This window comes from Ptiloglossa arizonensis, chromosome 8, assembly GCF_051014685.1.
Source record: "Ptiloglossa arizonensis isolate GNS036 chromosome 8, iyPtiAriz1_principal, whole genome shotgun sequence".
Taxonomy (NCBI): domain Eukaryota; kingdom Metazoa; phylum Arthropoda; class Insecta; order Hymenoptera; family Colletidae; genus Ptiloglossa; species Ptiloglossa arizonensis.
The window spans coordinates 5,731,097-5,746,313 of record NC_135055.1 but is presented as its reverse complement, the minus strand read 5'-3'; the positions used below and the strand labels follow the sequence as shown (position 1 = coordinate 5,746,313).

The 15,217-nt window shown below is 44.3% G+C and overlaps 1 protein-coding gene across 2 annotated transcripts in view; it reads right to left on the bottom strand.

The window, feature by feature from the left end:
• Octalpha2r (alpha2-adrenergic-like octopamine receptor) overlaps positions 1-8,990 on the bottom strand; it is a 229,009-nt gene extending 220,019 nt beyond the window's left edge. The window contains exons 1-2 of one of the 2 annotated variants that reach the window (XM_076317976.1): positions 8,794-8,990; positions 6,878-8,546 (exon numbers count right to left, since the gene is read on the bottom strand). In XM_076317976.1, the coding sequence (XP_076174091.1) occupies positions 6,878-7,978 (1,101 nt within the window). In that variant the 5' untranslated portion in view covers positions 7,979-8,546; positions 8,794-8,990. Of the gene's footprint in view, positions 1-6,877 lie in introns of both variants that reach the window. The other variant, XM_076317977.1, reaches the window with a different exon arrangement.
• Between the last annotated feature and the right edge of the window lie 6,227 nt (positions 8,991-15,217).

The following is a 15,217-nucleotide window of genomic DNA, read 5'->3' as shown; positions in this document are numbered from 1 at the left end:
GATTCTTTCGAATTTTTGAAAGAATTCCCGAGTTTCCGAATTTTTGAAGGTTGAAGTTCCAAATTATGTCTTGCTGTGCGATTGATTGATTGAATCGCATTTAATGTAGGAAAAACGGAGAGATTAAAAATTAAATGTTAGTTTAACTTGTAAGTATGAAAATTTGGTCAGGAAAGATTCTTTCGAATTTTTGAAAGAATTTAGAAGGTTGAAGTTCGAAACTATGTCTTCTAGTGCGATTGATTGATTGAATCACACTTAATTTAGGAAGAATGGACAGAATAAAAATTAAATGTTACTTTAACTTAAAGTATGAAAATTTGGTCAGGAAAGATTCTTTCGAATTTTTGGAAGAATTTAGAAGGTTGAAGTTCGAAACTATGTCTTCTAGTGCGATTGATTGATTGAATCACACTTAATTTAGGAAGAATGGACAGAATAAAAATTAAATGTTACTTCAACTTAAAGTATGAAAATTTGGTCAGGAAAGATTCTTTCGAATTTTTGAAAGAATTCAGAAGGTTGAAATTCGAAACTATGTCTTGTTGTGCGATTGATTAAATCACACTTAATTTAGGAAGAATGGAGACAATAAAAATTAAATGTTACTTTAACTTAAAGTATGAAAATTTGGTCAGGAAAGATTCTTTCGAATTTTTGAAAGAATTTAGAAGATTGAAGTTTGAGACTATGTCTTGTTTTGCAATTGATCAATTGGATCGCACTTAATTTAGCAAGAACGAAGAGAAAAAGAATGTTCTTTTAACTTAAAATATGGAAATTTGTTCGGAAAAGACTCTTTTCCTGATCGAGGTCAGAAATTTTTACGTAATTGAAGTAAAATACATTTTTGGACAGTATTGTTATCCAATTGATCGATTCGACCACACTTCATTTAGAAAGAACGGAGAGAATAAAAAGAAACTGTTAGTCGAACTTAAAATATAAAAGTTTGTCCAGAGAAAATCTTTTTGTAATCTAGTCCAAAGATTATATACTAATTGAAGTATATTACAGTCTGTGTGAAATTAGATACGATCGTCATAATTTCTCGGATGCCGAATCTGTTTAGAAAGTGGAAAATATCAAAGTTTGAATCTACACCGCCCTAATAAATTTTTCTCTCCGAAACTATCAACTGTATTAAGTTCGTTTCTTTTTCGTTACGTTTGGCAAGGATCGTCCTTTTGAAACGAATGTTCTTTAATATCGAACAACGGTTCCGTGTAGCGTAAAAATTGCAAAGAAATTCTTGCGTTGAAAATTCCAACAATCTTGAAAAATATGCTCCAAGTGTCTGCAGCTCCTTTTACAAAATAAGTTAATTTTAAGAGCGAGCATTTCATAATTAACACCCAATGGGCCGTTAAAGGTCTCGAAGAGGTTCGTTTCGGGTAACTGACCCACAAGCTGGGGCGCCACGGTCGACCAACCGTACAGCTCTCGTGTTATATTTTTTCAATAAGGTCTGCAATAAAATTGAAACCGTCGGGTCTCATAGCCTACATTAATTCAAGCAAGGGCACCCGAAATTGCCTGTTCCGTATAATAAAACGCTTTAACGCGAATACATTCTGTTCCCTGTTACCCTACTTTTATTCACGTAGAATCTTCAACAAAAACTTTTGTTCGAAATGGCAATACCCCCGTACAGCCCTTTGTATTACCAGATATGACATTTGAAAGTTATTCAGTGCTTGGGAAACTTTCGTACGTTGCGTGTCTCTTTCCCGTAAATTCCCGAGTGCATTTTCCAAAATGGTGAATCACAAGTGTATTAATCCTCGTAACCGAGGATGTAGAAAAGGACGTAGAAAAGCTCTGCGAGATGTGTCATTGAAATTGAGCGAATTATCTTTGATTTTAACGAAATATGAGTACATACGCGATGATTGTGAAATGAAATTACAGGGTGAGAAAAATATGGAACGGACTGAAACTGCATTAAGCGAACCAGAACCATCTCGACAGTCACCGATGGAGAATATCGGCGACACCTCAACAGGAAGCAATCCAGCGTCAATCGATCGAGTAAAGGCGGTGAGTAACGAGAATACATTACTGTTATCTGTAGAGAGCCTCCATTAACGTGTAAAACTTTAATATCTGAGAAACGGACAATCGAAGAAGTAGATCGCGTCCATAATATACCGGAAAGAATTTAGTAGATGTGGAAAGTAGTTCAAGTGTTATCGAGAAAGATACTAATGAAGTAATCGTGTAATTAAAGGATAAGTTGCCGCGTACGATCGGATAATAACAAGAAAATACATGATCCAGTTCTTCCCAATTTGTGACAGTATTCAACGAAATGTTAAGTAAGTGAATAATTTGTACAAATACAACGGAGTGTAGAAATTATAAAATAATCCAGAGGGTTCAGATTTTAAGGAGCAAAATCATTTTCACCAAGACTTCCAACTGTTCATTATTCGGGTTGTTTCTTTCCACTGACCTTTGATACGTTTGCATAAATTGCTCGCGTCGACCAATGGAATGGTGGATGAAATGTGATTCTTTAAATATTCCTCAAGTAGGGAGAACGTCGTTTCTAAAATTGACTCTCCTCGTTAAAGCAACCCCAAGAAACTGCGTGCTATTTATTAACTCCCCGTGTAATAATAGCTCCGACTTAAGTGTGTTTTTATATGCATCTCTGCATAACGCATGTAACATTGCGTACGACATCAACGTCTCGGGACTCGTTTTGCTTCGCTGCGTTTCGCTACTGATTAATAATACATTCGCATGGCAGGTCTGCACTTTTCCTACGCAATCCAACGCGAAATCTTCACCACCACTCGCTATCATGAACCTCTGACATTTGCTTTTCTCAGTCTTTAACTTCTAATTGCCCTAGGCCTATCGATCACTCTGTCAAATTACTTCATTCGTATGCGTAAGTTTCTCATTTATCACGGGGACTTGAGAAAACGGTAAATTGATTCTGAGGTTCGGACAAAATGAACATATCCAACATTTCCAGCTAATAATAGTCCACTCTTCGGATAAATTGGCCCAGTAGTTTTTTACGTGTCATGCACACCGTGCTGAAAAATATCCTTTCGAGAAAAATGATGACAAATCGTACACAGAGAGCTCAGTTGAAAGTCCTGCAAAATTGTTAATTTTCTCGAAACTTCCTGCAATCTTTTCGGAGTAACTTTTCGATCTCGAAACGTTGAAAAAATACAATAAAAAAAAAAAAAATAATTGATTCCTGATACGTAAAATTGTCCAACTTGATCCGAACCGTTTTCTTAAGGAGAGGGGACTGGTAACGAAAAGACGATCCAGCGAAAAATACTTAAAAAATTGACGAAGAAGGGTCTCTTTTTTCCCAGTAAGTTCTCGGGATTGTCCAGCTCGACAACAGGTAGCTTGGCATTCCGCGAGATCTAATTGCACGTATTAATAACGCTCGAGCAGATTGGAGCTCCGTTCGAATGGATGGAGATCGGATACCCAAAATTCGCGCCGAAAAACTTGGCTGTTCCGGTCACGAGCGAAGGTTAATTAAACACTATAGAGCGCGCGTGCTCCGACTAGGCAGCTGGAGCCCTCCAATTAGTAACAAACAACGCGATCAATAGGAACGATAAACCTTGTCATTGGGTATGGGGACAAATTCTACTCTCTCTTTTTTTTTTCGATTGAACGGTTTCCGAGCTGGTTCAATCGCACTTCTATCGAGACGTACAATGGGGATGTTTAAAAAATATGAAAAGATGAAGACAGAGGGGGGGGGGGGCGGAGGAAGGAAACCTGCATCTGGAGAGAAGGAAACGCCGTGAATTTGTACGAGTCAGCTCCGTGGACCGAACTGTCGAGCATAGAAATCCAATCTTGCACGGCGTTTTGTCGAGGCCAACGTAAGCTGGTTTCGAGGGGTTGAGGATAAGGGTGGGTTTCGCCGCTGCATAAAAGGCAACCGTCCGATACTTCTCTCCACTTCCACGTTCTGTTCCCCGCCCTTGTCACGTGACCGCTACAGGATATACCGTGGAAACGCACCCACTGGAAGTTGACTGTATGCAATGACTGTAAGGTATACCTATCCTCGAAGTAAGATATCTTTTGTGAGAGTGTGAGGACTGCCTTTAATTCAGGGGTATCGAATTTAAACACTGAATCTGTAGAAGGCTGAGCGGCAGGTGAATCATAAAAATTAGGAACAAGAATATTAATAATACGTATCTATTGTATCAAGATATGTAACGATTATAGGGTATACATATCTTCAAAATAAGATATCTTTTGTGAGAGTGTGAGGACTGCCTTTAATTCAGGGGTTTCGAATTTAAACACTGAATCTGTAGAAGGCTGAGCAAGGTGAATTATAAAAATTAGGAACAAGAATATTAATAATACGTATCTATTCTATCAAGATATGTAACGATTATAGGGTATACACATCTTCAAAATAAGATATCTTTTGTGAGAGTGTGAGGACTGCCTTTAATTCAGGGGTTTCGAATTTAAACACTGAATCTGTAGAAGGCTCAGCAAGGTGAAATATAAAAGTTAGGAACAAGAATATTAACAATACGTATCTATTGTATGAAGATATGTAACGATTATAGGGTATACATATCTTCAAAATAAGATATCTTTTGTGAGAGTGTGAGGACCGCCTTCAATTCAAAAATTTCGGATTTAAACCTCTGTAATAGGCTGTAAAATGCTGAACAAGGTAAATCATAAAAATGAGGAACAAGAATGTTAATAATACGTGTCTATTGTATGAAGATATGTAACGATTATGGGGTATACATATCTTCAAAATAAGATATCTTTTGTGAGAGTGTGAGGACCACCTTTAATTCAGAAATTTATAATTTAAACACTAAATCTGTAGAAGGCTGAGCAAGGTGAATCATAAAAATGGGGAACAAGAATATTAATAATACGTATCTACTCTACCAAGATATGCATTGATTCTAGGATATACCTATCCTTAAAATAAAATATCCTCGGTTGGAGTGTGAGGACCACCTTTAAATCAGAAATTTAGAATTTAAACATTAAATCTGTAGAAGGCTGAGCAAGGTGAATCATAAAAATGAGGACCAAGAATATTAATAATACGTATTTATTGAACCAAGATTGCATAGAATGAAAGTAAAACAAATAATACAGTATTGAGCGAAGAGAGTGAAAGAATATATTCGGTGTAAAGGCGGTGTACAGTTATACGCTGTTCTTAACCTGACTTTAAACTTTTAGATACTGTTATCTGCAGGTGGCTGAGCGAGATGAATCATAAAAATGAGGAATCCTCAATGGGAACCTGGGGACCACTTTTAATTCAGGGAGTGTAAATTTAAGCACTGATATCTGTAGGTGAGCAAGATATGGGTTTTGTCAGTTTTATAGGTTGAGAGGGTTGGCTGGTTATATGCAGAAAGATGGTAAATATGGAAAGCAGAAAATGGTGGCTAGAACAAGGTGGAGGAATTTCGATGAAGGGAGCTATTGACTGAGGCGGGATGAGAGAGTGTGTGCAATATGTGGTTATTAATATGGAACGCTGAAACATTTAGTAGAGGATGGTAAGAGGAGACGGAATAATAAGATAAAGTTGGAAGATATGTTTTCAATGAGTAGTTCAACAGAACTATTCAGTCTATGTACACAGTTGTGATATAGTTGTAAAAGACAATTTTAGCTCGAATGCGACCGATGTATCAGGGGACGACCGATGTTGAAACATTCCTCGTAATATGCATCCGAAGACTATACAGTGTAAATGATTAATATTTGTCAGTAGAGTATTTCATTTCCAAGCTTAAGTGTCTCTCAAACTGGTCGACAAATAGAGCGAATTTACGATTTCATTCATCTCATTTGTGCAGTCCTTTATCTTCCGACACCATGAAAGAGATCCACTTAATTCGATGCATTTGGGTCTGAGCTTCTCTTCGTTCCATCCCTACTAATCCGTCTTCCAAGCAGTCAAACAATGAATTCACCTTCTATGACTAACTAAGTGCTTAATTGACCCGCTTCGGTTGTAAGCCGTCGAACTGGACGGTGGAGTAACACCAGTTGAAGGTTGTCAGATAATGCGAAAAGGGACAAATTGTTTTACAACGGACTTTGAGGACCATCGAACGCCTCGTTACCGTTCTCCATCCTTCCCTACTTTCTCCCTACAGCCACTGAATCCCCCGGCCATTTAATTCTACACCTTAAGGGGTTTGTATCTCAGGTCGAACGATGGATAATATTTAGAATATTTTATGAAGAATAATACACGACTCGTAAACATACTTGTAAAAACGTTACACAATTATTGTGTCAATTTGTTCTGTACTTCACCCTAATAATAAATTAATTATTACACTTCTTTTGGTTCAACGATTACAGTAACGTTGTCGTCTCGACACCAGGCCATCATTAACAACTGGTGCATTGTTAAACTAAATTTCATTAAAAAATTCACAAATTACCTTTGTAACTGTATCAATCGACACAAAAAGTTCCAATTTAATCCATGGCGTAGTTTCCGGGGGAAAAAATGTTCAAAATATTAACCAATTGTTCGTCTCTGAGCAATGAGAGGGACCCCCTTAAAGCGGAAATACGAGCAAGGTAATCTGTCATTCGCAACAGTGGCGTTGTAATGTATCCACTCTCGAGGAAATAATTAACTCCCATATTGGCCTCACCGGCTTGTTTCCTAGCGAATGAGTAAATTGTGTTTTAAACACTAACCGAGCCCGGGTGTTAAGTACCTCGCGTCTTTGCCCGGCGAATCTTATTACCGGTAGCATGCGCCATACTTTCGCGTCCCAGTACTCGTGAAATAATCGATCGTTGGGAAAATTCGCTGGTGAATCGTCCACGAGAACGAACGAAAACCAACGTTACTCACCTTGCACTTGGGGTACTCCTCTTCGGGCGTGGGTCTCTTCCAGCCCAGGAGCGGTGGGATGCAGACCAGTGCCGACAGCAACCAAACCAGAGCGATCATCAACGCTGCTCTGGCAGGGGTTCTCTCCTTCAGGTACTCCACCGCCTGCGTGATGCTCCAGTATCTGTCCAAGCTGATCAAACATAGGTTCATGATGCTAGCGGTGCACAGTAACACGTCCATCGCCGAGTAAATGTCACACCACCAGTAGCCGAAGATCCAATAACCCATGATCTCGTTGGCCAACGAGAACGGCATGATCACCAGCCCGAGGAAGAAGTCTGCGACAGCCAGACTGGCTATGAACCAGTTCTGGATGTTCTTCAGCGCCTTCTCGGTGGCGATCGCGATAATCACTAGCATGTTGCCCACGACGATCACGATCATCAACAGTGTCGCAAGTATGGACGCGACGATGATGTGAGGCATGGTGTAGCCCGAGGGGTACATGCTCTCCCCGAACACGATATAGGTTGTCTCGTTCTCCAGGCTACCGTTCCAAGGGAACAGCTGACTCTCGTTGAAGGAGTCGTTGTACGGCCCGCCGATGTCTTCCATGACGCCGCGCAAACCGAACAGCAACTCCAGCTCTCTCAGTCCTTCGGCGTCCTCTTTGTCGGTGCTTGCACCGACGCTGGTGGTGCTGTCCAGATCGACGGTACTACCCCCGCCGCTACCGTCAACGTCCAACTGGTCTGTACCTTCGGTGAGGAGGTCGGTGGACTCGGTGACGTTGTCCTCGCCGTCGAGTCGAGTACCTAGGTTCGATCTCGCGCACTCACAGTACGTCCACTCGGTTCCTTCCACGTCCTGACGGTTCTCGGTCCCGTTGGTGATGTTCACTATGGCCTCGCTGGGTCCACCGTCGTCGACGGCGTCGGGAGTCCCGGTTACGGGTCGTTCCTCGTCGCTGGAGATCGCACGGGTCGAGTGGGCCTCGTTAGCGGAAGACGTAGTGCCACCTGTTGGTCGAGGCCACGTCATGTTCTCCTCGAAGACGCTGCTGGACGCCGTTGTCGGACTACCGGCGTCGATGGTCATAATGCTGCCGAGGAGCGGCATCACTCGCACCCTCGCCGTCGACTGTTGATGCTATCTCGCGGGGGTCGCGGCGGACGCGGGTGCCGCGCGCGAGTAGCAGCGTGCTCCAGGTGCCAGCTCGAGTAGCAGCAGCAGCAAAATGGTGGTGGTCTCGTCGCATCTCGAGGCCAGGGGCGTCATGCCCGTTTCAGGATGATGGCATCGTCGGCGAACAGTGTCGTGCGGCTTGGGCCCCTGGCTTGCTGGCCGAGTTCAACGACCTCGAGTCGCCCCGGAGCTGCGATAGAACTGGACGAGGGAACCACTGTGTCCTCTTCCGTACGAAGAATAATACTGTCCTAAGGCTGTCGATCGTACAGGAACCACTTGCTACCCACCTGTCACTGAACACTCTCTTCACTCGAGAATACTACCGCGAGCTATCCCGTGGATCCCCTAGCCTAAGTCCCCTACCGGTTCGAGTTTCCACGGTCTGGACCGAATCTTTCGTACCGCGATTACACGTCACCCCGAACCGCTGTGTCGCAGAAGTTGACCCTTGATTTATTTGCTCGCGTGAGTCGCGACTCCCTCGTCGTGTTCTCGGTGCCTGGTCTCACGATGACGGAGTTAATACGGAAAGAGCGTATAGGGAGATTTATGGATAGTCGGCTGGGTGGCTGGATCGAGGAGATAAAGGTTAGTGTGTATTTTGTGTGTGTGTGTGTGTGTGTGTGTGTACGTGAGTGTGACAGAGAGAGAGAGAAAGGGACGGTAGAGATGGAAACGAGGGGAAGGGACAGAGATTGCGAACGAGCGTGAAAAATTGGTCCCCCTTCTTTTTTTTTTTTTTTTACCTTCCTCTTAGATTAAACCCGACCGGCTCGGACGGTTCCTGGGACAGGAATTAAGCGAACCGCTCCCGCGACGATCAGCTCGGATGATTTCACGAGTCCATCGGATCGCGAGCCGATCGTGGGAGTGCAGCTCGTCGACTCGGAGCTTTCACGCGACGGAAACGCGTCACGCTCTTCCACCCCTTTCCTCGCGACCCGGTCGAGTGTTCGACGACCGACTTCTTCAACCCCCCCTTCCCCCCTACACCCCCCCCACGGGAGTGTTTCTACGCGCGGCTCGGCGTTGCTTTCGCTCCAACGACGCCCGCGAGCTAATTAATTATCGCGCCGCTACTAAAAAGGCTAAGCGCTGGATACCCGTACTGCTCCGACTTGCTTTTGCTGAATTATATTCTTATTACGTTTTTTTTTTTATTATTTTTTTCTTTTTTTTTAATTTTTTTTCTTTTCTCGTAACTCGAAAGTGAAACGGAAAATCCAGAACGCGTGAGAGAGAGAGAGAGAGAGAGAGAGAGAGAGAGAGAGAGAGAGAGAGAGAGAGAAAGATTACCAGATCCTACGAGGGAAAGCGAACTCGTTTAACCCATATATTTTTGTACACATTTACACACACACACGCACCCACGTCAGCGTAGACCTGGCCGTTCGATCGCGGGACTAATTATTCCGTGCTTGCGTGGGATTTACCCTAGCTTCGTGGATCGACCAGAGAGGAGCGAACGGGACTGTACGAGAGTTGTGCGGTGAAAACGAAAATGGAAAAATGTGGAACGCGATGACGATTTTCCACCGATCGGACGGTTGGTTCTCCGACCCCCCCGTTTATGTACAGCTATTTACACGCTCGAGATACGTGAACACACGGCCCGGAAACCTGCCACCCAATTCGTCCTTTAACCCTCGCTCGTTTGACACTGGGGATCAACAGGATGCACGCACACGCACACCGGTCCGGCTCGACTAGTCCTCGACTGTGACCCACGCGCGTCAGCTGATCGTACAAAGTCCCCAGGCCGATTATTATTCCACCTTCCACCTCATCGAACCTTTTTCTCCGGTTAATGGACGATCGACGTTAGACCCCCGCGGACACGTCACTCCGCTAGCTTCTTCTCCATCGAGCTTGACAGCCACGGTGCCTCTTCGCGCGACGCATCTCCCATGAAAATTGTCCCAGCGATCGCCACGGTCACACTCTGTCCGCGAGGACTCCTCCCATTCGGGTCCTCACAACATCACCCACCCCCCACCCCACCCCCAAAGACACTGGAGCTTCACCGAGCCGATCGCACCAACTCACGTCGCGAGAGCCTCGCGGCGAGTACACGGAACGCGGGAAAACGGAACTGGTCCGCTCGGAGCACGATGTCCTCGACGCTGACTGCGTGGCTACGTACAACGGGACACCGACCACGATCACGTATCCCGAATCGAATCCCACCTGAAGGAACCTGCGATTTTACTGTCACGGCATTCAAGCTCTCCAGGAGCCCGCGGCTGGACGATCCGTTGTGGACTGTCCTCGGGTTCGAGTGGACGATGCTCCTCGCCTCGTGGTCCTTGCAAACGGGCGATGCGTGCGCGCGTGTGCCGGACAGTTCGAGGTTGTCTCGTGGATGTTTGGGAACGCACTGCAGCCGCGAGGGACGAGCCAGGAACTCGGACTCCCTCTCGCGCCGTACGCCGGATAGAGGCTCTCGCAGGATGTCGGCGAGCGCGCGACGGAGAGAGCGAGATGGAGAGAGAGAGAAAGAGACAGAGAGAGAGAGAGAGATGGTAAGAGAGTGAGAGAGAGAGAAAGACGGCGTGTGCATGTGCGCGTGCAACTCCGTTTCCCACACCGCGCGGGGTGCCGTGGACGGGAGGAGGGGGGTGAGCCACGAGTCCCCGTGAATCCTATGGCGCGCGCGCACCGAGCCAGGGGGGATTCGAGCGTGTGTGCGTACGCCGCGAGGGAGGGAGCGAGAGGGAGAGAGAGAGCTGCCTGGCTCAACTGGAGGCTGACTGGTGGCCCGACCGACCGGCCCGTCCGACGATACCAGCGTCGGGGCGCCGTCTGACGGAGTCGCGAAACCTGCGGCGCAAGCGTCGGGACGCCGGCAGCACCCGACCGCCGCGGCCCCGACAGTCGACTTTGGACCATCGACCGATCGGTCCGACGAGCGAAAAAAATCTCTGACAGTCACTTCGCTACCTGCTGCAGCCCGGCTATTGTCTTCTTCTTGAACGTCCTTGCCCTTCTTCGACTACCCTTCTTCGATTACCCTTCTTCGATTACCATTCTTCGATCGCTGATTCCCTTATGGAAGACCCTCTCTGCGAAACGTTTCACGATCAATGGGGAACGGAGAGACACTTCGAGGGGGATCGGTTAGATGGAACTGGATTTTAATGCTGGTTCGTTAGTTGGCTCTTGTGGAAGAGGAGTGATGCTCACGATTCAGATGTCAGGGTTGGTGTGTTGTAGTTATGCCCTGTACTACGAACAGGTAGGGAAATATTTACGTCGACAAATCGAGGCTACCCCAGTGGCTCGGATTCAGGATTGGTCGTAACGAATTAGGTCTGGGTGGGCAGTTTCTATCGAGTCTAGTGGACTGGTCGTACATGCTTCTCTGCGCATCACTTGTTACTTTTATTGGGTAGAAGTATGCGAGTAAACATATGTAACCAGTTGCTGGGATTCATCCTCTTTAAGCTTATTGTTCCACGTGACTAACAACTGCGTGGATCCTTCCTTTGTGTGGATCGGATTGTCCAGTAGAGCGTAACGAGGAACTGGATCTGATCGATTGAGCTATTCGGTCGATAACTACGATCTTCTCGAGTATACTGTGCCAGGCAGGTATCATTCATACGTTGGACCATGAGAGCTAGATGTAGAAATAGGTCTAGCCGTCTGATCTATGCAACAGTTGGGATGTTCGTCCTCTCTAAACTCAATTTTGCACACTACTGTCGACTAGTTGAATCCTTCAGTGTTGCCACAGTATTTAACAGAGATTCATTCGTCTTGAGCTCTGTATTTCAAATGGACGTTGTCTCTAATTGGTCGTCGGCAGTAAATACTTGTTAATAGTACACCGTGAATCGTGATATGCGTTTGTTCGTTCCTTACAATTGATCCAGATCTAGGGGTAAACTCAGTCATCCGATCTATGCAACAGTTGGTAGATCCCTCTCCCACAAGTCTAGTATTATAGTAAGTTCTTTCGTTCGCTTAACCAAAGTATACAATTAGAAAAAGTGTACGTTAATGCTAACCAACTGATGTATCCGGTAGTTGGTAGATTCCTCTACCCTAACTGCAATTTACCTATACTACTAGCAACTACTGCAGAGTGTCAATCTTGCCAAAGTAATAGATTCGAAGTTAAGCAAACGATCTAGGTCAACAATTTAAAGTTCATCTTCCCAACTATTATTCACTCACGCTACTTTCAACTATTACCAATAACCATTGCCTTCGAGTAATTTTGTCAAATAGATGCGAAGCTAACCGATTGATCTAGGTCAGTAAGTTCCCCTTCCAAACTATTATTTACCTACTTACAACTATTACGAATTCAGGTAATCTTGTCAAGTAGATCCAAATCTAACCAACACCCAGACATCTCTTCCCCAACTATCATCTACCTCCACTATCAATAACTACCAGATGACTATTAAGCACATGCTCATCCTTGCAGTATTCAATTGTTCACGCCACCCAATATACTAAGATCGCTACTTTCAACTATTACCAGTAACCATTGCATTCGAGTAATTTTGTCAAATAGATGCGAAGCTAACCGATTGATCTAGGTCAGTAAGTTCCCCTTCCAAACTATTATTTACCTACTTACAACTATTACGAATTCAGGTAATCTTGTCAAGTAGATCCAAATCTAACCAACACCCAGACATCTCTTCCCCAACTATCATCTACCTCCACTATCAATAACTACCAGATGACTATTAAGCACATGCTCATCCTTGCAGTATTCAATTGTTCACGCCACCCAATATACTAAGATCGCTACTTTCAACTATTACCAGTAACCATTGCATTCGAGTAATCTTGCCAAATAGATGCGAAGCTAACCGATTGATCTATAGTAGGTCAGTAAGTTCCCCTTCCCAACTATTATTTACCTACTTACAACTATTACGAATTCAGGTAATCTTGTCGAGTAGATTCAAATCTAACCAACACCCAGACATCTCTTCCCCAACTATCATCTACCTCCACTACCAGATGATTATTACGCACACGCTGATCCTTGCAGTATTCAATTGTTCACGCCACCCCATGCACTAGGATCGTCTACGTGTCGTCTTCAGCGCCGATAACAAACTCTCAAGAGACTTCCAAGGACTAGAAAGCGTGGAGCCAATGGGGTGAGGATCGGAGCCGCGTCCACTAAACCCAGCGTCCATTTGCTGCGATCGTAAATTAGGTGACCACAACTTGATAGTCGCCTTTAGAACATCGGGCCACCGGATCGAGAATATATTACGTTGCTCTCTCTGCTTGGTTGTTACCGGCCCGAGGGTATATTCATGGACGTGGCCACCACTACAATAGGTGGGGGAGGGGAGGGGAGGTGCGACCCTCGGTGATCAGCGACATAGGCATTGGCCGCGATGACGTCGTTGACGATTACGATGACGACGACGATAACAGCGACATTGGCGTGGCAACGTTAATCGGTTGATTAGGGTCGTCGATGGCCGACGTCAACAATCGGTCGAGTTCCATTCGTTCTCGTTTTCTCCGCTGGTCGATCGGATGCTTTAAAGGCGAACAGACGAAAGGGTCAGGCTTAACGCAGAGCCAACCCTCAGAGTCCTTCAGTTCAACCCTCCACTTGTGATGTTTGCAACTTATATTTGCATGGTGGATTTTTCGATCGACTGTTCAAGTCGGTCGAACGTTGCAAAAAATATTGATTTTCTATTCGCAACATTTGATCTATACAGAAATTTTAAGTTTTCAGGTCTGGGAGATTTCCAGGAGATTTCCAGCAATGAAAAATCAACCCTTGGGGCTTGTAAAGGACTGTCGAAGCGGTGGTTCAGTATTGTACGAGGGAGCAAAGCAATAAATGAATGTACATAAATAATTTTCACTTGATTCGAGGGTAGTTAGTCTATCGAACCACATGGTACATATTTTTGTAGATAATTTTCAATGTTTACATCTTACTTGATAACACCTTCTATTTCGTTTTTACTCATTTCTCCCTAACTTTCTATCGCAATTCTTATTATAGCTTGTGTTTTCTGTTGTTGTCCCTTCTGTGTTACTTTAGATAAAATTATTCTCCTTTATTCTACTTGTTTTTATCACTGACAAGAATTTCACCGATTAAGATTCTATTACCAACGATACTATCATTACAAATGTTTCAGTAACGTCATTTCATCAACAACCCTCGACACTTTCGTAACAAGAATATTAAAAAAAACAAGAAAACTAAACATACTGGTAAATATTTTCACCAGACTATAAAAGGCCGTGAAGACATTGTTATTACCACTTTGCACGCTCGTGTAATTAACTTTCAGCGATCACTTTTTTCACAGAAGTCAACCTTTCAGTATTTCCATCGTTTCGGACATCGGAATCTCGTGCAAATTGAATTAAAATTCTGGCGATTGATCGACAAAAGCCTCCCGTTTCAAACGTTGAATTATTGAAATTATCTCGTTAAGGTATATTTTTATTTAATTTCGAACAGCCGGCCCATACCAGCCCGTGTGAGCGGCGTTTTACGTCGATATAACTCGACTGTTTTTTCGCGTTTAATACGTTCGGATGAAACCCACGCTGAACACGGCACGCTGTCTATTTTAATTTACCGTGGCGCGTTTTTTAATTCGATCGCGCGATTCGTTCGCCGCGTCGAGCAAATTCTGTACACGATCTATTGACACGGCAAGTTCATTCGGAAACTCTGTTGTAAACGCGGACGAAAATATTTGCCGACGTCGTCGCCTGTCGGCGCTCGCAGATTGCGTTTCGACGCCGTCGCGTCGGTTGCAGTTTTAATCGGCGACGGGGAAAAATTCTTGAAACAGAAGAATCCTTGAATACTTCTTGGCGCACGTGCCCGCGTTATGGCGAGCCGAGAGAAATTAATTGCGCTCGCGAGCGTCCACGTTGAAATCTTGCTTCCGAGACGTAAAAACCGGACGACACTTTCAATTTTTTTCAGAGGAAATTATCCTACGCATCCGGTTGAAATTTTTCACAGACATTTAACCGTGTTTTCGCAAATCACTGGAATTTTTCCTGGGTGAAAACAATCGATATTGTTCAATTGGTACACGTTTGGAACACGATGTTGTACGAGCAAACTTGTGTTCGATGTTGAAACGATTGTTCTAATTTTTATAATCTTAAATAAACAAATCGAGAAAATTCTTATTTCGAATTAAT